Raw genomic sequence first — 25,877 nt, 5'->3', positions numbered from 1 at the left:
AGCTGAACACAGCTGTGGGCCTATGACCTCAATAAACTCCTTCCCATGACATTTTACAACCGCAAATCCTGCGTGATTGCCTTCATGATCTTTATAACATGAGTCATCCACAAAGTAGTCCTCCTCTGCATTAAGTAGCGGTATTGAGGGTTGGCAGTTCCAACGCTGGGATGAGGAATCCATTACCACGCTCCAGGACTGCTTTGAAACAACAGATTGGCAGGGGTTCTGTGTTGCAGCATTTGGGAACATTGATGAATACACAGACTCTGTCTCAGCATTAATCTCCAAATGCATCGATGATGTCGTCTCGAGGGTCACTCTCAGGAGTTTCCCCAACCTAAAGCCCTGGGTTAATGCTAATGTCCGTGCTAAGCTCAGAGCACGGTCCCGCGCCTATAGCTCCAGGGACCTGGAGGCTTTGAGGAGATCCAGATATGACCTACGGAAGGCTATCAGAGATGGAAAAAGACAATACCGTGATAAGTTGGAGTCTAACTACCACAGCTCTGACCCCAGATGCATGTGGGGAGGACTGCAACACATCACAGACTATAATGGGAGAAATAGCAATGATGCCCAGCCTCCTGCCTCCCTCCCCGACGAGCTCAACACCTTCTATGAACGTTCCTTCTGGAAGGCTTGCTGAGGACCAGGACAACTGCACTGCTGGATGCGTTCTGACTGCTGTGCAACGTTCTAGTTACATCTGGATACATCACGTAGTCCAAGGTTCTAGCATTATTCAACACAAAGTTCCCCTGCTCAGTGAGTTCCACTATAGAGTAACTGGATACCCCACTGTGATGGTTGAAGCCTTGTCATAAGCATACTCTAGAGCAGCCACACACTGATTGGAGACTGGATAACCTTTGAGCAACTGAATCCATCTTGGTGCTGTAGTATGCTATGGGCTGCTTTAAGCACGGCTGCTGAATACCCATCACAGCGATTGGCTACGCTGTGGCATGGTGTAATCAGGGGTTCCTAAGGCTGGAGCTGACTAAATTTCTTATCATTTCATAGCATTATTGATCCACTCCAGCCTTGCCTTGAGGTCCTTTTGACCTGCACTCCTCATGATTTCTCTTAGAGGGGCTGTTTTGACAGCATACTCCTCTATCCAATCAGACCTGAAACCTGTCATTCCCTGAAATGCTCCACACAAACAAATCACTGTCAAATATATAGCTTCGGGGGGCACATTAGTCAACAGTGTGTGTGGATTGGAACCTCCTGCTGGCCAGTCCTGCGCGATCTCACTCACTGCTCTGAGATCATGGGCCAGTCTCCATTGTTGTTCATCTGCTTTCCACAATGTTAGGAATGGTCTATTACAACAACTTGCTGTTTCAATCAGTACACCGGCTTCTATCGATCCTTCTATGGTTTTACTAATACCTTCCTCTGCCTCAGGCTTCATGTGATATTGTGTTCCCCAAGGATGTTTAGCATCTGCCTTTATCTTAAGGCATATAGGGCTAGCTGACTTCACTGTCCACAGTTGTCCTACATCTGTGTCATGTTCAGACCACACCATGTCTGGTGTTTTCTTCTCTATCTCCTGTTTCAGCTTTTCTGCTGGGTCTATCATTTCTCCCTACTGAACCTGTTGTCTAGTTATGACTTCTATTTCTTGTGGTTCTCCAACCATTACTGTGTCACACAAAATCTTAATGAGGTTTTTTTTCTCCTAATGTATGGTTTTAGCATGCTTCATCATAGGTCCAAGGTCTTTTGCTGTGTAATCTTTATCTAAAAGTAAGGTAACATGGGGGTCTGCTGCTGACACGTTGTGCCAGCTTGGTACCATATCTAACCCTTCCCCATCTGTCACTTCCATTGCTGCCCCTTGTTTTCCCACATCTAAATAGTTGGAGATGACGGGGCTTCCTTCCCATGTGCATCCAATAACCACAACTGCTCTAATGAAAGATCACTGTAGAGGTCATACTGCTTAGAACAGCGGTACACTGATTGTGCTGTTAGCATGAGGATGCTTTGATGAATCAGCTTTGATGAATCAACCCCATTTGTCCATTGTTTTAGCTACTTCTGATGAGGAAAAATGTCCCCCTTTTCCCACAAAAAGCTGAAATAACTCAGGAGTTTGTGAATTTAATAGTAGACTTTATTAAGGTCATAAAGCCGAACTGGTCTGCAGAGTCACCATCTTCCAAGCATCAGACACACACTTTTATACAGTAGCCTATGGTTATACAATAGTAGGCCTTCCCATTATGCTAATCTCTGGGCGGACCCTTCCCCAGCCTTCCACCACTGTTTCACAACCCTCTGGGATCCGCACCCAAAACACTGTTAGGAAATATTGGTAGCGTGATTTCTCTCATTCTCCCAAGAGAGTCAAGGACAACCCCAGGTCCTTCTGTCCTCCATATGAGATAAAACAACAACCACTAATTGTACTGATCATGGGAACAGTAGTGGAGCCGGAGCAAGAGTGCAGATAAGATGCCCTCGCTGTCCTTGACACACACAGAAATCTAAACTCTGTACCTTATTGTTCATCAGTCTCTGTCTCAGCAATCAAATGTGCAAGAATCAAAGACAGACTGATTAGAAAAATAATAATGAGGCCTTAGGCTCAAGTAACCTGGTTAACGTTTCATCAATTAACACCCGACTGATAAAGTGATTACATTATATACAGTTATGCTCATAAGTTTGCATACCCTGGCAGAAATTGTGACATTGATTTTGAAAATATGACTGATCATGCAAAAAACTATTGAACGATAGTGATCATATGAAGCCATTTATTATCACATAGATGTTTAGCTCCTTTTTAAATCATAATTATAACACCCAATTGATATACAAGTGATTACATGGTATATACTTGTTCGGTCTACTCTTCATCAGGTTAATGTGAAATAAAAATTTTGGCTGAGAGGAAGTAAAATAATTTCCAGCTCAATCACCAATCAAGTGTGTGTGTGTAAGCATGTGCAAATATCTTTTAGAGCCTTGCAAGTATGTTGTTTCAAATGATTACATACAGAGTAAGTGAAGTGCATATTTTGCATAGATATGAAATAAAAGAAAACATACCAATAATCAAAAGCAATCAATTACCAAACATTAAAATTAATCAAACATCAATCAGTATCATAGAAAATGAATAAAAGAGTATGAGAATATAGCATTATGAAGAATATGAACAAAAAAACGACTTCATTCAATCACCGGTCTCCTCATATCAACTCCTCGTAGGTTGGCTACCAGCCACCTTGTAGATCAAAACTGTCTTCCTAAGGGGGAACAGTCCTTCCCTGCACAGAAACACAATTCCCCCTTTGCCTTAATGTTGGGCTCTTCGTCTACACAATACCAGATACATCGGAGATTGCACCTCTCGCTACGAGCCACTACAGTAATAATCACCATAAGAGGTACGCTAGTACATTTTATTTTTGACTTCCCGCTCCATTTTGACCTTATGTATCGCAACCTCTATCCCAATACATGTCAAAGTCTAAATTTAACTGTGAAGTTCCTCCCTGGTCCTCTCCCCTCACCTGGCACATTGTCCTTTTGCTGTTCTTGTCCTTTGACGTTTCGACTTAAAGGCCTCTGCCTCGCACTTTAACAGAAAAACTGTCTCATCTCCTTTTTTGTGAGCGACTCCATGTCTCAGATCTGTTGCTGTGGGGCACAAGGCACAATGTTAAATTTGAAGTTGTGCTGTCCTGTCTGACCGTTGATTGCAGATGTGTTTGAGACATAAGGAGGTCAGGCCTTCCACCATCTCCCATGTGAAACATCCTTCATTTGCCATGAATCTGGTTTTGGGACTCAGAAGGTGCCAAAGGGAAAGGTTTCAGGAGGTTTCACTTCACATTGGTGTTCCCAAATCGTTTCCATGCATTGGGTTAGAGGTCCGCAATACTATCCTTATAGGAGAAAGGAGAAGACAAAACACTGCATCAGTTTACCTATTCTCCTGGGCCCTAACATCTGGGCTACTGCCATACTAAAATAATGTATTAATTAATTTAATAAGTATTAAAGAGATGGTGGGATCATTACTTAAATGTCAGAAAAATTAACAAACAACTGTTTCAGTTGTGTAAAAGTATCCCAAATAATTCACAACACATTTAAAACAATTATCAATTTAGATTTAAAACAACAATATGAATGACCAGTGCCTAATTAAAATGTTCCTTAGTGTCCAAGTTGTTTCCACACATGTGAATGTTCTTGGTCAATAGGTTCCAAAACACAAAATCAGTAGTGTTTTTTTGTTGCTATAAGAATATCATTTTAAAAACGCTGTTTCATAAGTCTCAAAATGGGCAAAAAAACCAACAACAAAATAATACAATTAGTACAATAATAATGAAAAAAAATAACCAATATAATCAAGCGTTGCCGAGAACCAAACACAGAATAGATGTAAAGAATGTAAACTCCCTTCTCATCTCTGATGTCCCCATGTCCAGTCAAATGGCTCCTGGCTGGTGTAGTCATGGATGTAGGAGCCTCTTTGTTCTATGTGCCTCTCTCCATTCTTCCACCCTCTCCTTGGCTGTGGTGTACCTGGAACTATCAGTGTCCCATATTCTTATTCTGACCCCAAGGCAGTCTGTCACAGGTCTGGGCTTGGTTTGGCCCTGGAATCATCTGGGCCACAGGTGTTAGATACCCCTTCATTGGACTTGGTGTATCAGTGCTGCACGACTCAGGACTCCTTTGTGAGAAACAAAGATAGAATCTTGCACCACAGAAAGTTAAAACCTTGACCAGAAAGTTTAGCTGAATTTAAAGCTTTGTGTTAACCAACCTTTTTAAACCCCAATCTTTTCTTAATGTAACATCAATGATAAAAGTAACAAAAACTAAAACACCCTTCTCATTGAATTGCAGATGTATTCAAATATAAAATGTTTAGAAATAATGTAATCAGTGCTACATAGGCTAACTCCTTCAAAACAAAATAAAATCATGATTCAAGAATGTGCCTTTTAAAATGACTAAAAATAACCAAATGGTAAAACCTCCAATTGAGGTAACTGCTTTAATGTTTTGATCAACCCTCTAATAGTAATTAACCCTTGAACAATAACCCCAAATTTTCTGAAAAATCTCTGCTCCTAACTTGAGAGAATGCCTATAGTAATGTCTAAGGCCACAAATGACATACTAGGCCAAAAACTCTGTTGATAAAAATGGTTTTCGAACTCACCTACCTCTTACTGGTAGTAAGTGCTTACTGTTAGGGGACCTCTATCTGGAAACAAAACGTTAAGATAAACTATCTGACCCAGGCTGAGTCCTTTAGGATCAAATAAAATAATGAAAAACAAGCCTGTCTAAATTAGGCTATTAATTAATGCAGTTTATCGTAGACATGTAACTCCTACTCCACCTCATTCTTATATATTTCATCCAACTAAGTCCTTCCCCCCCTTTTCATACCCTAACTCATGTCCTGTGGACAACAAAACTGTCAACGCTGAGGGGAGAACAAAATCTTTACTACTACGACAAAAAAAAACCCATCTAGCATCAATTGGGAATTACCGTTTTACAAATGTTCCATTAACGTAACACATTCTCTACTTTTAAAGTGAATCTTGAATCACGAATCATCAAGATATACGGAACAAATAACACAAATAAGCAAGCATGGCGTTAGCCGTTAGTTTTGTTAAGCAAGCAGTTTGCAATGTGAACACATGATGTACAAATACATAGACAATATATTCAACACTGGCCAGTTTCATGTACAGTGAGTGCTCCAATTGGAATGGGAAACCTATCGCCTTTTTAATAGTGCAAAATATAACCTGATTTTGCTCTATATTGCTTTCTTTTAACAATGGGAATCTTCTTCCCAGAATCTCAATTGGTATGTCTCATCTTTTGTACCTCTTTGCCTGTGTGTCTGTGTTCTGGATTGGAATGCTTAGCGCTACTCCCTACTTTCTGGGATGGCAGCCAATAGTCGACTCTTCTATTTGACTCCTCTCACTATCCTTTAACTGGCCCCCAGCCTGTACAATATCTGCTGACAATAGAATGACACATCTACCACTAAATCTGTGTCTATCTGGCTATTTTACTTATTTTACCCTTCTTCACATGGATCTACATGTCTCTTTTTCAGCAAGTATCACCATTGAATTACCTGAAATAGATTTGTCAATCGCAGTCAAAACCAATATTCTGTGTCTGTCTCATGAGAGGCCCTTCTAAATCTGGACAATTAAACCATATTCTGCATTGTAGTTTTGTATTGTTATTATTTCCCCCAACGGTGGTCATTGTAATGTCACCGTTTACCCTATAGGACCTTCTAACAATATAATAATCTATTTACATGCCATGTACATCATTCCCAAAATACAGGAATTCTCTACCCACACACACTCGCACACACAGCCTGCTGGTCCTCGCCTCCTTCCAGATACACAGAAGGACGTTACCATACAGGTCTTCTTACACTCCTTAAACCTTACAGATCCAGGGTCCTCCCATCATTCTTCGTGGGAAGACGGTATCTTATAAGGCGTCACAAACTACTGTAAGTCCAGCCCTCTTATACACAAAGAGCATTACCATAGAGATCAACATACTTAACCCCACCCGTTCAGACCTCCAAACTCTTTGGAGCGGTATCCATGGGGCACACACACAAGAATTCTCTCTGTACTCACACTTCTTGGCAGACAAGCCACTCTCACTTCCTTTTTATTTACACAGACTGGCATGCACTCAAATACAGCCTGCTGACCCGGTCTCTTCCTGGTCCGCAAGCAGTTGTCACTCCCCTGGTTTGCAGGTAGCCATCGATAGGGAACTGTCCACAACCATCTCTAAAACCATCTGTACATACCCCCAGCAGCCCTCTGTCTCTCTGGGGTGGTTTACACAGTTGCTCATCAAACTCTGCCCCTTGTGGCCTCAAGGCAGTATTGCGGGGCTTGCCTGTCCAAAAGCAGCCCCACCAAGCGGCCAATGAGGGGCGGTATCACAGTCCTCACTAGTTGCAGCGCTCTGTCTAATTGACAAGTCTTATTTACATTGTGTTCACATGAATACACTTCCTTGATGACAAAAACTCCATTGTCATCAAAACATAGTTTGTTAAATTTGGAGAGACCTTATGTGGTGTCTCTTGTCCAAACTCAGTGGTGCCTCCAGTATTGATGTGGAAAAGTATCCCCTTTTTCCCACCAAAAAGCTGAAATAACTCAGGAGCTTCAATAGACTTTATAAAGGTCATAAAGCCTTGCTGGTCTGCAGAACAACTGACTTCCAAGCATCAGACACACACTTTTATACCGTATGGTTATACAATGATGTTAGGCCTTCCCATTATGCTAATCTCTGGGCGGACCCTTCCCCAGCCTTCCACCACTGTTTCACAACCCTCTGGGATCCGCCCCCCAAAACACTGTTAGGAAATATTGGTAGCGTGATTTCTCTCATTCTCCCAAGAGAGTCAAGGACAACCCCAGGTCCTTCTGTCCTCCATATGAGATAAAACAACAACCACTAATTGTACTGATCGTGGGAACAGTAGTGGAGCCGGAGCAAGAGTGCAGATAAGATGCCCTCGCTGTCCTTGACACACACAGAAATCCAAACTCTGTACCTTATTGTTCATCAGTCTCTGTCTCAGCAATCAAATGTGCAAGAATCAAATTAGAAAAATAATAATGAGGCCTTAGGCTCAAGTAACCTGGTTAATGTTTCATCAATTAACACCCAACTGATAAAGTGATTACATTATATACAGTTATGCTCTTAAGTTTGCATACCCTGGCAGAAATTGTGACATTTTGGCATTGATTTTGAACATATGACTGATCATGCAAAAACTATTGAACGATAGTGATCATATGAAGCCATTTATTATCACATAGATGTTTAGCTCCTTTTTAAATCATAATTATTACTGAAATCACCCAAATGGCCCTGATCATACCCGTTAGTTTTGTTTACATACCCGTTAATGTTTGGCCTTGTTAGACACACAAGATGACACACACAGGTGAAAATGGCAATTAAATTTCCCACACCTGTTGCTTTTTCAATTGCAATTCGTGTCTGTGTATAAATAGTCAATGAGTTTGTAAGCTGTCATGTGGATGCACTGAGCAGGCTAGATACTGAGCCATGGGGAGCAGAAAATAACTGTCAAAAGACCTACGTAACAAGGAAATTGAACTTTATAAAAATGGAAAAGGATATAAAAAGATATCCAAAGCCTTGCAAATGCCAGTCAGTACTGTTCAATCACTTATTAAGAAGTGGAAAATTCAGGGATCTCTTGATACAAAGTCATGGTCAGGTAGTCCAAGAAAGATTTCAGCCAAAATGCCAGAAGAATTGTCTGGGATACAAAGAAAAACCTATAGGGAACCTCAGGAGACATACAGGCTGCTCTGGGAAAAGATGGTATGGTTGTTTCAAGGAGCACAATACGAAGATACTTGAACAAAAATGTGCTGCATGGTCGAATTGCCTGAAAGAAACTTTTACTGTGCCAATGCTACAAAAAAGCCTGGTTACAATATGCCCGGCAACATCTTAACCCACCTCACAGCTTCTGGCGTACTAATTTGGAGTGATGAGACCAAAATAGTACTTTATGGTTACAACCATAAGCACTTTGTTTGGAGAGGGGTCAACAAGGCCTATAGCGAACAGAATACCATCCCCACTGTGAGCCCCTCATGGTGGTGGCTCACTGATATTTTTGGGGGGGGGGTGAGCTCTAAAGTCATGAAGAATCTTGTGAAAAATTATGGCAAGATGAATGCAGCATGTTAATAGAAAATACTGGCAGACAATTTGCATTCTTCTGCACGAAACCTACACATTGGACACTTGGACTTTCCAGCACGACAATGACTAAGTACAAGGCCAAGTTGACCCTCCAGTGGTTACAATAGAAAAACGTGAAGGTTCTGGAATGGCCTTCAGTCTCCTGACATTAATATCATCAAGCCATTCTGGGGAGATCACAAACGTGCGGTTCATGCAAGACGACCAAAGACTTTGCATGATCTAGAGGCATTTTGCCAAGATGAATGGGAAGTTATACCACCTGCAAGAATTTGTGGCCTCAAAGACAACTATTACAGAAGACTGCATGCTGTCATTGATGCTAAAGGGGGCAACACACAGTATTAAGAACTAAGGGTAAACAGACTTTTGAACAGGGGTCAATTGATTTTTCTCTTTGTTGCCATGTTTTGTTTTATGGTTGTGTCATTCTGATACGACCTACAGTTGAATGTGAATCCCATAAGAAATAAAAGACGTGTGTTTTGCCTGCTCACTCATGTTTTCTTTACAAATGGTACATATATTGCCCATTCTCAGAGGGGATGCAAACTTTTGAGCACAACTGTATGTAATTGTTCTGTCTACGCTTCATCAGGTTAATGTGAAATAACATGGTTTTATGAAAAACCTCAATACTTCTTGTTCAATGTTCCCTATTCAACATATGTTCACTAATACCTCACTCACGATAATTTGCGGCTTCACCCATTTCTTCTAATATCACGCCATCAGGGGAACACCAATTTGCATAGAGCATCTCTCCCTAGTACATTTACAAAAGTGTGTTCTGATACTAATATTGGGAGGGTTGTTAAACGAACTGGAGCAGTCATTGGAATAAGCTGTGCCTGTCCTGAGAATTCTACATATCCTTAGCATATTTACCTGACCTGGGGAGTAGAGGCATCATTTGGACTCACGTGTGTAAGTAGCTCCAGTGTTTATCATCATTGGTACGCCTCTTTTTTTCAGTTGGAACCTGCAGCATAGGTTCTTGATCAGCCTGTGTGTTTAGCATTACAAACTGACCCTCCCCTGTAGGACCCTCTGGGCACCCCTAGTGTCTTTGATTGGGCCCTCCCCATGGATTCACAGGGCCCTTCGATTGGTTCTGGGGTGGTTGCCAATTACCCTGCTGCCAAACGGCCTGATTTTTATTTCCTCGTTGTTGCCATGGGTTTGTGGGGCAGTCACGTTTATGATGCCCTGGTTGGTTACATCCCCAACAAAACCTAGGAGCCACCTGTTGAGTTCTGGGCCCTTTTTTCTGATTTAGTTTTTGTTGATTCTTTTCCCACTGCTGGGGCTGTGTGTAAAAATTTACCACAGGCCCAAGTGTGGGTTGCACTTGGGCCTGTGACACAGGGGGTGGTTGTGGCCCACAGGAGGAAGCTGCAGCCATCGTCCCCACATCTGGCACGGGAGTAGTCACTGAGGCTTGTTCTTTTATCTTTCCTTTGTTTGTCAGCTCTACAAATTGTAGCCGTGTCAATTTTCTCTGAATCTCTCTCTCCTGTTCTGTGAGTCTCTGTTCATCCTTTCTGTATCTCTCCACTGCATGGATTACATAGTCACAGAATTCTTGGTGTGTTTTTGAAGTCAATCCCAATTCATCCTCCAGCCTATTTCTCACTGGCTGGGGCATGGCTTTTATCACAGAGGTTCGGAACATAATCGTCATCACCTGATCCCCCCCTGGGTTCCTCTTGGTCTCTAGCTTCCAGCGTTTCAGCTGCCTGTTTATATAAGCAGCTGGATTTTCATTTTCTTCCAAAGATTCCCTTTTCAGTGACTTGGGGTCAAACCTTGCTGGATATTCTACACTTAGGGCTTGCCAAAACCTCTGGCGGTATGTGTCAAAGTCCAGCCCATCACTCAGAGTGGTCCCTGCTGCCTTTCCGAGGCCGCTGGCACACAGCACAGCCTCCATTGTAGCCACTCCCACCACCCCTGCCAGCAGTGCCTTCAGGTCCCCCACAGCCAACAGTCTCCCCATAGTCTCCTCCTCAAATGATCTTATCCATTTGCCCGCCCCCTCATGAATATCTGGTAGGCGGGTAACCAGTCCTTCCAGGTCCTGCGATCCCCATGGGACATAGTGCCCCTGTGTGCCCTTTACTAAAATTGGGAGCTGTGTATGGAATATTTCAGGTCCATTCAGCTTTCTTTTGTTCTGTAGCCATCCCTCTCCTCCTCTGTCATAGTGCATTTCCCTTAGGCTAGCTGTTGCCCCTTCATTTTCTTGGTATTGTTCCGTATAATCCTGTTCCGTCTGGGCTCTCTGTCTTCTGTGTTTTCTTTCTAACTCTATAGCTAGCCTCCTGTCCATCAGCTCATCCGCCTCTTCCACGTCATCCATCAAATCCTCCTCCTGTGATTCTTCATTTTCACAATTTTCTCCATAGCCTTCCCTAGTCCTCCATAATAATCCATCCTTGCCAAATTCCTTTCTGCCCCTCCTTTTTCGGGAGACAGACAATTCCTTCCCTTCTTCTGCTAATTCTACTTCTTCCTCCTTCACGATTCCTTTCCCCATAGGGTACAGCCCACTGGTTTCGGGTGGGGGTTCTACTAGCCCTCCCTTTCTCATCCTCCTTCAGCACCTCTCTAGCTTTCCTTGAGCTCTTCAATGACCATTCTCCTATTTTAACAGTTCCAATCCTTTTCTTGTTTTTTTTGTCTGTTCTTTCCCTTGACTTTCTGGGCCTTTTTCTATAGTTGGGGTTTATCTGAGTTTTTTAATATTTCTCTTTCACTTTTCTAAGGATATTCTCTATAGTCTATTGTACAAATAGAGCGGTATCTGTAAATTGCCTGCTTAATTAATCTTATCAATTCACTTCCCCAGCACGATAAGGTAATAATAACTGGTCTTTCCTTGTGCATATACCATTCAGACCTTCATCACAATAGATCGCATTACAAATAGAGCGGTATTCTGTGGGTCCTTCCTTTTGCCTACCAATTCAGCCCTCTATCGATCCACTTCCTCAACACAAATCGGAAAAAACCTAGAGATACCGCTCTATCTATTACCAATAATCAAACAGCGGAACCGATTATCAAACTGAACAAACAGCCAACAGAATGCACACTTGAATTCGTCCGTACAGGCGAATAGAATGAATGAACAGCCTTGAATTAATTGAACGAGTGAATCAGCCGAATCGAACGACCGACACAAATGAATCACACGAGCAACTCAACGAGACAGTTCGAATGAAACAGCACAAGTCAATCCCATGAAAGAACAAAAATAATCCGATCGAACAGATTAAATTGTCAACTAGACTAAGTTTCCCTATGCTTTTTTCAAATCTCCCAATGAGCAAACAGCCAAAAGAGCGCCCACCCGAATCATGCGTCTAGCCAAACTAATCATTCAAATGATCAGAGGGCTCCGGAGCCCTGTCAGCTCGTTTAAACGAAATTGAGAGACAACCTGGATGGGATAGCGCGCACACACATATCAACTTGCTCAACAGAATGGATAATCCGAAAAGGACTAAGTGACTCGCCGGAAGAAGCCATTTCTTTCAAATTTTACTACAAATGCAACCCTCAAGGTTTTTCCTATTAGTAAGCTACTCTGCATGCATTTTCTAAAATATAGTTCTATATTTCCCAGATTCTTAATTTGGAGAGACCGATCACTTGGTGCCCAGCTACGGAACGAAGAACACAAAAAAGAATAAGTAAGAACTTCGCTTACCTCTATTTTCGTGGCCACGTTGTGTAATTTGCTCCTCAAAAGTGCCCTCAAGTGCAGATTTTCGCCTTATTTTGTCTCTTTTAGCCAATCACATCCTCTTCGCCAAGATGTGGTAGAAACTCATTCTCAAAATATTTATTTACACTGGCGGTCTTGAGTTGAGTATGAAATAAACTTTATTACAAAGCAACAAAGCCGAGGCGGTCCGTGGAGCAACTGCCCGTCCGTTTCAGACCTGGATCTCTTTCCTACAGTTCAGATCCCTTAAGTACAGATCCCTTAACACCATATTGTCTGACGTCAATTCTTTTTTGTTTTTCTGAGCTCTTAAATAAATCAAGAAAAACAGTGGATCTTCTAGGGGAATCAAGGACAGGCTAAGTCCTAAATCTGTGCTTATAAGTTTAAAATACCTTACACTCATTGTACAGATATTATCGTATGGGAAAGCGCTAGAGTACAGAAAAGAGACAGTTCTTCACGCATACACACACACAGAAATCCAAGCTGTGTCCAATGTTGTTCATCAGCCTCCCTCTTGTTAATCAATCAAATGTGGAAGACAGTTTGTTAGAATAATACAAGCTCTTAGGCTCAAGTGACCTGGTCAAATGTTTTATCAGTTCACACTCAGTTGGCTATGCAAATCAATCAAATTTCAATCAAATGTATCTAAAAAGCCATTTTCACAACAGCAGTTGTCACTAAGTACTTTTACAGAGACACCCGGCCTTAAACCCCAAGGAGCAAACAACGGTAGTGTTGAATTTCAAATAATTATGAGATAAATAAATAATTGTTCTCCCCACTTTGCATCAGGTTATGGTAATAATATATTTCTTAATTATCCTGTTTTCCAACCGTCTTAAGTTTCTTAAAAAATAACCATCGTTTTCCCTCCTACCTTGTACTTGACTAATTGGGTCACTAATTGGGGTAGGTTCTACCCTAACCTGGCTGTTTAAGTCTGAACTTGGAACCAATCTAAAGAAAAAAACTAAAATCAGCATACACCAGGCTCTGTGTGGAATTGGTTTGACACCTGTGTCTGTTGTGGAAAATCAAGTCCACAACAACTAAAACAAAAGCACTTCAGCTCAGGAACTTGTGAATCCAATAGACTTTAATGAAAATCATAAAACAATGACAGACATTAAAGCCAGGTCCTTCTGCAGATACACCCAAAGTCTAAGTCCGGGACCATGGCTTTTTATCCAAACTTTTACACATCACGCCATCCTTTTTTGGGAGTCCCCTGGGGCGGGGTTCTCCTCTTTGTTCTCTGTCTCTTCCTGAGTGTCCTTAATTAAAACTACTAACTCATGACAACCTCATGGTTCATATTTGGGTCACTTTTCCAATGAACTCAAAAAGGCCATAAATTTCAGGGTCATAAATGTCTGGACACAGGATGATGCTCTATTGAGGAGCCCACTCATAATGGCCCTCATTTATCAAAAGTACGTACACCAAATTTCCAGCGTACACCCAAAACCACGGTGACTTTGAGATTTATCAATATGGACGTTGGCGTACGGCACTCTCAAATCCTACGCCAGCTCAGGAGGTGGTGTACGCACGTTTTGAGTTAGTGCGGAAATGCGCAGAAAAAAAAAATCCTAACGCACTGACAAACTAAAAGATATGATGTATTATGACCCACTGTAAATAAAAAACAACATAATTACAAACTTCAGTGTTTATTTTTGTGCAACATGGACTTCAATGTTTCATTTGTGTGACTTTACCAAAGCATTTGATTTATATGTATTCCTTCAGGTGCGAGCCTGTGCGCTTTACATGACGTTTCAGGGTTAGGCCCGGCAGTTGCGCAAGGACTGGGTTCAGTAATAAAAGGCTTTTAATTACCTAAATATAATTCAGACTGACAAAATAATAAAAATGACATTCTTCTTCTTTTAAATAATAATAATAGAAATAATAATAATAATAACGACATTCTTCTTCTAAATAACCATAAACGTCATTAATAATAAATATCATAAAATAATAAGACGAATATTACAAATTGTCATGCAATTATTAATGTGAATGAATGGTACTCCACATCACATCATCATCTTTTATTCCGAGAGGAGTGAGGGCCAATGGCTCTAAGGACAGGATGCACACATCGGCCCTCATTTATCAAAAGTGCGTACACCAAATTTCCAGCGTACACCTGGCGTACACCCAAAACCACGGTGACTTTGAGATTTATCAATATGGACGTTGGCGTACGGCACTCTCAAATCCTACGCCAGCTCAGGAGGTGGTGTACGCACGTTTTGAGTTAGTGCGGAAATGCGCATATTGAGTTATATGTTCTCATCATGTATGTTATATTATGTTGTTTAATTATGATACTGACTGTTGTATACCCAAAATTGTGCAAGAGTTAATTGTGCGCATGTGTGAAGAGACGGGACTTTCATTTTGACCTGTCTCAAGTAAAAAATGTGTAGCCGTATACTCAGCCCCTGCTGCAGTTCCCTCGTGCACTGATGTTATGCCAGTGCAGAGATGTAAACTGAAAATAAAACAGTATTAATAGTTATATTTGGAGTGATCTTTGGTGGATGGATGACAACAAAATATTGCACATGTACATGGCGGAGAGAAATGAAACCTTAACAGCGCAGAAAAGAAAATCCTAACGCACTGACAAACTAAAAGATGTGATATATTATGACCTACTGTAAAAACAACAACAACATAATTACAAACTTCAGTGTTCATTTTTGTGCAACATGGACTTCAAGGTTTCATTTGTGTGACTTTACCAAAGCATTTGACTTCCTTCAGATGCGAGTCTGTGCGCTGTGCTTGCGTAGAAACGGGCGTATATGTTGGCGTAAGATTTTGCTTACACTCCTCTCATCGCCTGATTTATGAAACTGTGCGTACCTTTAAAATCCAGGTGTACGCAATACCTTCCCTTGATAAATGCCGCGGATGAAAACGATCGTCATTAGAATAACACGCCCCTATATATTCAAGTCTCCGCTTCCCCCACGCCCTCATTTTACGCCATGGACACACGGAAGACGGCAAAAAAGAGAAACTTCTCTGACGTGGAGATTGAGACGATCACCAGGGAGGTAGAAATAAATAAAATTGTTTCATTTGGCAGTTTAAAAAGCGGAATAAAAGATGATGATGTGATGTGGAGTACCATTCATTCACATTAATAACTGCATGACAATTTGTAATATTCGTCTTATTATTTCATGATATTTATCAATTACGTTTATTGTTATTTAGAAGAAGAATGTCGTTATTATTATTATTTCTATTATTGTCTAAAAGAAGAAGAATGTCATTTTTATTATTTTGTCAGTCTGAATTATATTTTGGTAATTCAAAGCCTTTTATTACTGAACCCAGTCCATGCGCAACTGCCGGGCCTAACCCTGAAACGTCATGTAAAGCGCACAGACTCGCATCTGAAGGAATACATATAAGTCAAATGCTTTGGTAAAGTCACACAAATGAAACCTTGAAGTCCATGTTGCACAAAAATAAACACTGAAGTTTGTAATTATGTTGTTGTTGTTTTTACAGTAGGTCATAATATATCACATCTTTTAGTTTGTCAGTGCGTTAGGATTTTCTTTTCTGCGCTGTTAAGGTTTCATTTCTCTCCGCCATGTCCATGTGCAATATTTTGTTGTCATCCATCCACCAAAGATCACTCCAAATATAACTATTAATACTGTTTTATTTTGCACTGGCATAACATCAGTGCACGAGGGAACTGCAGCAGGGGCTGAGTATACGGCTACACATTTTTTACTTGAGACAGGTCAAAATAAAAGTCCCGTCTCTTCACACATGCGCACAATTAACTCTTGCACAATTTTGGGTATACAACAGTCAGTATCATAATTAAACAACATAATATGACATAAATGATGAGAACATATAACTCAACATGCGCATTTCCGCACTAACTCAAAACGTGCATACACCACCTCCTGAGCTGGCGTAGGATTTGAGAGTGCCGTACGCCAACGTCCATATTGATAAATCTCAAAGTCACCGTACGGTTTTGGGTGTACGCCAGGTGTACGCTGGAAATTTGGTGTATGCACTTTTGATAAATGAGGGCCAATGTCCCAGTGTGTGTGTGGGTGGAGTCATTCAGGAAGTCATTGTCTGTGTGTCTGGATTGCACATTAAAATATTACATAAAGCGAGTGATTATGCATGCATATTGATGTATTCATAAAACGTGGGATTATATATGCAGTTTACAGAAAACTCCCTCACATGTCCTAGACTGTGAAAAAGGAGAAAAGACTGGCACACAACGATAGGCTCTCTGTCTATGTACTGTGATACATCTGGGAAGAAAATCTAAAATAACTCAATCTGGCAAATCTAGGCAAAATGCTGGGGTAGTCCTGGGAGCATGAACTGCAATTTAATCTTGTAGTGTTTTCTCCCCATAGCTGCTCAAACGCCTCGGGACACAAGTGGAGTTGCTCCTTAAATATGAGAGAGTGCAAAAGATTGATTGCAGAAGATTAGCATAACCATTGCAATTACAGAACCTCATACTACATTTCCTCCACTATTTCTTCTCCCCCTTTAATACATTTTCACTTGCTTTCTCCCCCCCCCCTATGAAAACCAGCCTTCCACAAGCCCTTCCCCTTCTCTCCCTACCTTTGCTCTGTTCACTGCCATTCCCCTTTCCCACCCATCCTGTCCCAACCCAACTGGAGAAAACCCCAACACAACTCCAGCCATCCATTGTTCACCCATTGTGTCAGTAGTGCAGCCAATTGATCTCAACTGCAACCCTCCACAGATCTGCCTATCTTTCACAGTCATTTTTCATGTTATGATTTCCTACAATACATCCCTTCATTTTACAGTGGTGTCTTGTAAGGGTTTTTAGAACTCCCTATCCGTATCAGAACCTTTGCCACCAAAATAAATGAATTCCCCAACAGTACAGTGTTTCTCATTGCCTGGACATGGCCACCCAGCTCATCCAACAGTGCAGTGTTTCTTATTGCCTGGACGTGGCCACCCAGCTCATCCAACAGTGCAGTGTTTCTTATTGCCTGGACGTGGCCACCCAGCTCATCCAACAGTGCAGTGTTTCTTATTGCCTGGACGTGGCCACCCAGCTCATCCAACAGTGCAGTGTTTCGTATTGCCTGGACGTGGCCACCCAGCACATCCAACAGTGCAGTGCAATCACACCCTGATATTATTCACTGCCATATTAGACAAAGTGGGTAAATGTTTAAACTGGGTGTGCAACGTATCAATGAGGATGAGTGTTTGCATTGGTGAATGTGCGCCCAGTTGAGCAGAGCTGGTGTAGGTAGTGATGGCCAAACGAAGGCTTCATTAGCGTTATATTAGCAGAAGGGTATTATGTTGGCAGCACTCAGACTTTCTTTATCACATTAAAAAACATCATTGAAGTTTATGAGGCAATATACTTAACAATCTAGTCTGTAAAAAAGAACAGACAAACAATATTGGAATAGACACTAAACATAAAATGTACAGACAAGATTGCTAACTATATTGCCTTATTTATTTCAATGATGGCTTTTAATTTGAAAAATACATTCTCAGTTGACGCTAATAGCATAATGTCCTGCTGCTAGAAGAACGGTAATGAAGCCTCGTATAGCCATCACTAGGTTTAGGTGGTCAGACAGGGTAAGTCTCAGAGACTCTTTCCATGTCCTGGTACACCAGGCTGATCCAATGGCCCATTTCCCATATAGAGCACCAACACCTGTTCCTTGATTTTGCTCTCACCTGTGTTCCTGATCCTTTTTGGATTGTTTTTCTTGTTTTAGTTTTATTACATCTTACTTCTTTTCGTTAAAAGTCCTCTGTTCCCTCTGTGTCTGTTAAAAGTCCCCTGTTCCCTCTGTGTCTGTTAAAAGTCCCCTGTTCCCTCTGTGTCTGTTAAAAGTCCTCTCCTCTGTGTCTGTTAAAAGTCCCCTGTTCCCTGTGTCTGTTAAAAGTCCTCTGTTCCCTCTGTGTCTGTTAAAAGTCCTCTCCTCTGTGTCTGTTAAAAGTCCCCTGTTCCCTGTGTCTGTTAAAAGTCCCCGGTTCCCTTTGTGTCTGTTAAAAGTCCCCTGTTCCCTGTGTCTGTTAAAAGTCCCCTGTTCCCTCTGTGTCTGTTAAAAGTCCCCTGTTCCCTTTGTGTCTGTTAAAAGTCCTGTGTTCCCTCTGTGTCTCTTAAAAGTCCTCTGTTCTGTCAGGGAAATTTCTTAAACTGATGTATTCTTACTGATTAAAGGACTGGGTCCCCATGTTTAGATAAGTAGAGGAATGTGGGAGAGGGGGATCTGGTATTTGTCTAAGGGGGCATCCTTTACTGCTATCAGCAGATTATAGGGTTAATCGTAAATCTGCCTATCTGTAGTTTGTCCAGATGCTTTAAGTCCTCCTCAAGGGTTGAGAAGGTTACCCATGTGGAGGAGGACAGCCTGTCCCTTGTGTGAAGCCTAGGATATGTGATAGAACAAAGGGAATGTGTTGTGTTGACACAAGAGAGATGGGCAGCATCTTACCACACCCCTTTTTCCCCTTTAAATACTAACGATTGTCCTTGTGCTAATTTAGAGATTATTCACTGTTACTTTGTAACCTGTGTATTCTCTCCTTGCAAGAATAAACTGTTTATTGTGCAACTGAGTTTTCCTCTGTCTTACCAACCATTTTCGTGAATCGTTTAGATTTTAGAAATTGCCATCACAGTTCCCTCTGTGTCTGTTAAAAGTCCCCGGGTTCCCTTTGTGTCTGTTAAAAGTCCCCGGTTCCCTTTGTGTCTGTTAAAAGTCCCCTGTTCCCCTGTGTCTGTTAGAAGTCCCCTGTTCCCTCTGTGTCTGTTAAAAGTCCCCGGTTCCCTTTGTGTCTGTTAAAAGTCCCCGGTTCCCTTTGTGTCTGTTAAAAGTCCCCTGTTCCCTCTGTGTCTGTTAAAAGTCCCCTGTTCCCTCTGTGTCTGTTAAAAGTCCCCTGTTCCCTCTGTGTCTGTTAAAAGTCCCCGGTTCCCTTTGTGTCTGTTAAAAGTCCCCTGATCCCTGTGTCTGTTAAAAGTCCCCTGGTTCCCTCTGTGTCTGTTAAAAGTCCTCTGTTCCCTCTGTGTCTGTGCCCTGCCTCCTATATGCCACATTATAACTCTGAGACCCAATGGTTTGACACAGTCCCCCTATAAGGTTAGAAATCCTTTTTGTAAGGGAAACCTGCAAGTGTATAGGTCACAAATCCATAGAAGCCTTATTGTTTTTATAAATAAACCAATGTAATTAGTAAAAATTGATGTGAGGTCATCCTTGTGGTATACGGTCTCATATACCACAGCGATCAGCTAATCATCCTTTTTTGTAGTAGACCTGGTGACACAAAACATTTAATCTTACCACTAGGAGTGCCAAACAGCAGTAAAAGTTTCTAGCTATGAGTTTCCTCTTAAAACCTATTCACAAAGCTGCTAAGACTTTTTCTAGGGGAGAGAAAGGGCGGGATTGACCCAGTTGCAAAGGATGATGTCGTGTTCCATGAACAAGCTTTACTATTCCCACCGTGATTGGTTGATAGGGGTCCCTGTCAGTGCATTCATCATTGAAAGTACAGGGTTTTATGTACACGCTAGCGGCCTACACGTCTACATTGTCATAATGCGCGATCGGAATTATAGATGAATAAAATAAAAAATTGGTCAATTTGAGATCCGTGGCTATAGCCCCGGACGCCCAGGCCTAGCGACACCACTGCCACCAACTACTCCGTGTGGTCCAACTATGACCATGAAGTAGGCTTTGTTCTTTTATAGTTGGCGCACATCAAGTGGAAACTGAATGATTTGTCAGACGGTGTGGGTTCTGGAGGCATTCACTGTTTCTGTAATTTTTTTAAAACTCAGTATCATTAAATGTTTCTAAAATGTTGCCCGGATTACGATGTGGATTGCCGGTGTTTGTGCGCAAAATCTCCTATCGAGTAAACGTGCACTCTCTCGATTCTGATAGCGGCGGCTTGCTTGTTGAGAGGTCTGCTCTTTGCTCCGTTGTTCAAGCAGTTTGATTGCGTGGGAAGGCACTCTCTGCAGTGTTCGGTTTGTTTCCAGTGTATTACTGTAAAGATATATTTGGCAAAATCGGTTATATCTCCCATTTCTTATTCGAGTAATGTTTTCTAAATTGTAATAAAGGATAATAATTCAGCCAAAGTTGTTCTCAGAGATGGGCAAATACCTCAACATATTTTTAAGATACTAAATACCTTTATTGTAAGTGTATCAAAATGAACTACAAAATACAGCAGCCACACCAAAAAATAAACTATTGTATTTTTGTATTTAAACAATACTAAAAATACATTTACAAGGGAGCATGAAATCACTTCGCAAACCTTCCATCTATCGGCCTATTTGATCTCTCTTCACCAGGACACTGACTCAGTTGATTAAGCAGACAGTGTTTGATAGCAACAACTTTTCTTTGCCTAACGAGCCATGCCATAAACCTTCTTCTGACAGCATGTATGGATGTACTGTCCTGGAGGAGTTGAACTACCTGTGCAAACTGAACGGGCTGCAGGTACCTCCTCACACTACCAGTAGGACAAAAAACTAGAGATGAATCAGTCAGGAAGGATATAGAGAGAGCAATTGTCTGTGGCCACCACCTGCAAAACCATTCCCTTTTTGGGGGTTGTCTTGCTGTTGCCTCTCCAGTGGACTTGTTTTCCCTTTCATTTGCACTAAAACAGGTGACATTAATTCACAATCGCTTATGCTTCCTAACCGGAGAGATTGATATCCCATGAAGTCTAATTTCCTTGGTGTTATACTGTGATGATTGTTTTCCTTGAATATTTTTAGCAGTGTATAATAATAAATTGTGTCAGACAGACATTCATGCAATGTTATGCAAAAACCCGATATTACTAACCAGCTACATCAATTAGGGTATAATCATTTAAAGGAACCGTATGTAGGATTGTGGCCAAAACTGGTACTGCAATTACTTTAAAAATACTGTAGAGCGGTGTATCCCCTCCCCCTCCCCCCTGACTCGAGGTTGCCAGACAAGCTGCAGGATTGGGCAGAAACGTAGGCTGCTTCTACGAGCTTCCAATGGCAAGTGACGACGAGTCGTACACAGTAAGTTTTTTTTCTGTTAATTATGTTTATGCTTAATTAACAAAAAGAGATATTTTGTGAAGTAATTATGTGTTGCAAAAATGTACTAATTGTCATTAGTCAAATATAATCGTAAAGATGTATGCTCGTATGTGACAGTACATTGTTAGAACAGTAGCTGTTAGTCTAACTTGTAACGTAAGGTATCTGTCATTAACGTAAGTACAAGCACAAGCCTATGTAACTATGTGTAACCGATATCAAAAATACAGCTATTCATTTAGCTGACGCTATAAGTGAAAGCGGCCAGCTGTATTTTTTTACTTACCCTGCAGCACACGTCCATAATGCTAAAATATGTGATGTGAAAGATTACATGACATTCTACTATTTTTGGCTGTAGAACTTGTATGAAAAACAAGTAGGCTACAAAACGTTCCAAGTGGGCCAACTTTTTTTAACGTCATAGGCTACACTGTGCTTTTCATTAGTGTTATGGACATTAGAAAGTTATTTTACCTTGGAATTGCGCCTAGTGCTTCCAAACCAACACTAACATAGTTCATAGCCCAAAAGGTAGAGAATGTTTATTTTGAGTTAGGCTTCTGTCTCAATTACGTTTCAAATGCTAATGTTGTTTTCCTCAGCGTCTCAGCATAAGGACAGAGAAACGGGCTCTGATAATGCATTGCTAATGTTAGCATACGTCCATATGAGCTAACGTAACATTACTTTGCACGAACATGCATAACTTTGTTCGAATGTCATGAATATATGAAATGTCCATTGACATCAAGTACAAGTTAGTGAAACATAGATGAATCTTACCTGTCCAGGAGAAAATTAGCAACGTTGGCGTTGGTCTTCAAATTCTTCTCCGTTTTCAGCCGTCTCCATCTTTCAAAGGCATTTCCTATACAAATTCTTGTTTTATTTCGGACTTTGTCACGACGTATTTCGGAATTATAACGAGGTCTTTTAGATTTCGTAATGTTAGAAATTATTTATCCGACTAGAGTTAGGGTAGGTTAGAGCAGAGCTGGCAACCCGGATCCTGAAACACTACTGACTTTGTGATTGGTAGATAGGTGGAGGGTGGCGCATCAGGCCAAAACACAACATGACAACATCAACATCAGTTGAGGGCTGCAACTCTCACTTTTAAATGACAATATCCTGGCCAGACTACTGTTGTCAGTGATGTAAGTATTTGAAATGAACATGATTTCTTAATGTCTAGTGACACATCAGGGCCATTTTATGATTAATTGAAATAGATTTCTTACATACGGTTCCTTTAACAATTATTTATTAATCATTGGACACCTATTTGAAAGTTGAAAACAAACATTTCAATATGGGGGAATTTGGAGCACAAAAAAATCGGAAATCATGACAGTATCCAACTCTTAGAAACATTGTTAATAAATACTGATGTTTCGACCCTCAGCGGCGTCTTTCTCGGGGTAACATGGCATTTCACATAAACATTTCAGGACTGTCAACAATTATTACATGGTTTTAAATGTAGCATGAAACTTTATCAGGAAGTAGCAACAGAACTTGTCAAGGAGTATTAACCCAACTCCAACCACTGAATCCATTGAGAGGTGCAGAATATAGGTAAAGAAGAAATATACACATTAATAGAGTAGTAAGAACATTTACTTCAACTCCAATAGAGAATACTACAGACCAGGTATTCCAAAACAGATCAAAAGTTCCACCAAAAACAATCAAACTTATGTGAGTGTGGGTGAGAGAGTAAGCGTGTGATTGAGTGTTAGTGACAATAAGGTACACATGCATTTAACGTGGCATTATAATGTAATGTTGTACAACACTGAAACACTTCATTGTTTTTTTCATGCACAACCGACAGATGTCACATAGGTTGAAAGTAGCAAACTAATGTTAACTGAGCTATATAGCAAATAGTTAGCTAGAACATTACAGTACGTCAATTGGTAAACAATTTAGCATAGGCTACTAACACAACAACTTAACAAGAACTGTATACATTTTTAGCACTTTATGCAAAAAAATTATGGAAAGCTGGCAACCTACACGTTCTCACATTCTGTGGGTATGGATCAACTCTCTTTTCTGATTTCAAAGAGTCTAGGCAAATTACTGAGTAGGCTCCAATCAGAGGCAGCTTTTTATGATGTCATTAGATTTGATTAAACTTATCACTGAACAAGTACAAGTCATTGAAATGTCATGAACAAGTACAAGTACAGCCCAATTAAATGCCGTTAGCATATAACCAGAAGTGCAAATAGAAGAGGGCAGAAAATGTACAAGTATTATGTACACTCACCTAAAGGATTATTAGGAACACCATACTAATACTGTGTTTGACCCCCTTTCGCCTTCAGAACTACCTTAATTCTACGTGGCATTGATTCAACAAGGTGCTGAAAGCATTCTTTAGAAATGTTGGCCCATATTGATAGGATAGCATCTTGCAGTTGATGGAGATTTGTGGGATGCACATCCAGGGCACGAAGCTCCCGTTCCACCACATCCCAAAGATGCTCTATTGGGTTGAGATCTGGTGACTGTGGACGCCATTTCAGTACAGTGAACTCATTGTCATGTTCAAGAAACCAATTTGAAATGATTCGAGCTTTGTGACATGGTGCATTATCCTGCTGGAAGTAGCCATCAGAGGATGGGTACATAGTGGTCATAAAGGGATGGACATGGTCAGAAACAATGCTTAGGTAGGCCGTTGGCATTTAAACGATGCCCAATTGGCACTAAGGGGCCTAAAGTGTACCAAGAAAACATCCCCAACACCATTACACCACCACCACCAGCCTGCACAGTGGTAACAAGGCATTATGGATCCATGTTCTCATTCTGTTTACGCCAAATTCAATTGGAAGGAAGTTGAAGAGGGGAGAATCTCTGTGATTCTGTTTTCTGTTCTCCCCAATCCAAGGCAGCTGCAACTTGTTGTGTCTGATTGAGCCCCCTATTTGAGTTGCTTTACTTTGTTGTTCATTATTTGTGCTGTTTGCCTCAGTTCTCGGTTGTGCCGCACCTTTTGTTGTTTTCTGTTTGTTTTGAGAAAGAAGAACATTAAAAGGATGTTTATCTTCAACTCTGTGCCTGTGTCCTGCCTCCATGATTGTGACACACACATTCCTGTTACCCAATGCTACTTGTTTTTTATTAAAAAAATGAAGATAAACAACTTATTTCTCAATTATGTTTGGTCCATCATTAAAACAATTGTATGGTAACTAACATGATAGATTTTTGGAAAATATTGAATATTAAAATACATTTTTGGGGGGTGTTTTTAAAAACATTTCACACGGGAGCGCCGTATAGGGGGGAAAAGTTAGGACAATTCCAATGGCCCATGACTGACAGGGCCCCCAAAAAATAGGTAACAGCTGCGCAGAGGGTGCCCAATTAGATTTTTTGTCATGGGGCCCAAAATTCCTGCCGGCGCTCCTGCCTGCACGTTATGACATTTTAGCTACATATATATATATATATATCTTTTGAACATGTAACCAATTACTTCTGTAAAATACCCTCTTAATTGAAGGAACACGAAGAAACTAGTTGCCATGACTGTTAGTTGATATTTTAAAAGTTGTATGAGTTTTGGTAACAGGACTGAGAAAAATGCAATCATCTTCCATTAAGATACCTTGTAAAAAAATACAATTGCCTAAAATTGACATTAACATATTTTGAATAGTTAAGTGTGTTATTTGATACAGCTGAAAGTTACAACATGCAAATGGTGCCGATTCAGCAGAATGGCCTTTATTTAATTTGATAAATTATGATTATAATGTGCTTCTATTGCAACTATATATTTCAAATTAGGATTAGATGATATTCTTGCCTGCCAAACTCAGTAGTGCCACAAAAAGTATTTGTTGTTACAGTATGAAGCAAGTTGGGGGGGGGGGGGGTTGAGAATTTCGGAATTTCAGAAATGTCGGTAAGTAGGGAGTTGCAGTTGTCAAAACGGGAGGTTATGAATGTATTAGGGTTTCAGCAGCTGGACGGGAGAGGGAAGGTCTGAGTTTGGCGATGTTGCGAAGATGGAAGAATGAAGATTTTACAGTCTGTTTGACGTGCTGATCAAAGGAGAGTGTAGAGTCCAGAATGACGCCATTGTTAATCTAGTCTGTGTTATGTTTAATGTCCGTTCCAGTGTTATTTTTGTCTTTTCTTTTTCAC

General features: G+C 40.9%; 1 protein-coding gene across 4 annotated transcripts; it reads right to left on the bottom strand.

Annotated features, from left to right (window-relative positions):
• Nucleotides 1–2,763: 2,763 nt before the first annotated feature.
• On the bottom strand, nucleotides 2,764–22,810 carry LOC109615812. Of its 4 annotated transcripts, none has more exons than XR_003781831.2 (2): nucleotides 22,491–22,810; nucleotides 2,764–4,738 (listed from the first exon to the last, which is right to left on the bottom strand). XR_003781831.2 is itself a non-coding variant. In XM_020046688.2 (2 exons), the coding sequence occupies exon 1, from the start codon at nucleotides 11,411–11,413 to the stop codon at nucleotides 9,881–9,883; it is 1,533 nt and encodes a 510-aa protein (XP_019902247.2). In that variant the 5' UTR covers nucleotides 11,414–12,516; the 3' UTR covers nucleotides 2,764–4,738; nucleotides 9,709–9,880. The 4 variants fall into 4 exon arrangements, 2 of the variants coding, with proteins under 2 accessions (XP_019902247.2, XP_019902248.2); XR_002196816.2 differs by lacking the exon at nucleotides 22,491–22,810 and adding an exon at nucleotides 12,536–13,110; XM_020046688.2 differs by lacking the exon at nucleotides 22,491–22,810 and adding an exon at nucleotides 9,709–12,516.
• Between the last annotated feature and the right edge of the window lie 3,067 nt (nucleotides 22,811–25,877).

Source organism: Esox lucius, chromosome 5 (assembly GCF_011004845.1).
Source record: "Esox lucius isolate fEsoLuc1 chromosome 5, fEsoLuc1.pri, whole genome shotgun sequence".
In the NCBI taxonomy this organism is placed as follows: domain Eukaryota; kingdom Metazoa; phylum Chordata; class Actinopteri; order Esociformes; family Esocidae; genus Esox; species Esox lucius.
Note: the sequence above shows the minus strand (reverse complement) of the source record. Positions and strands in the feature narration are given on the sequence as shown.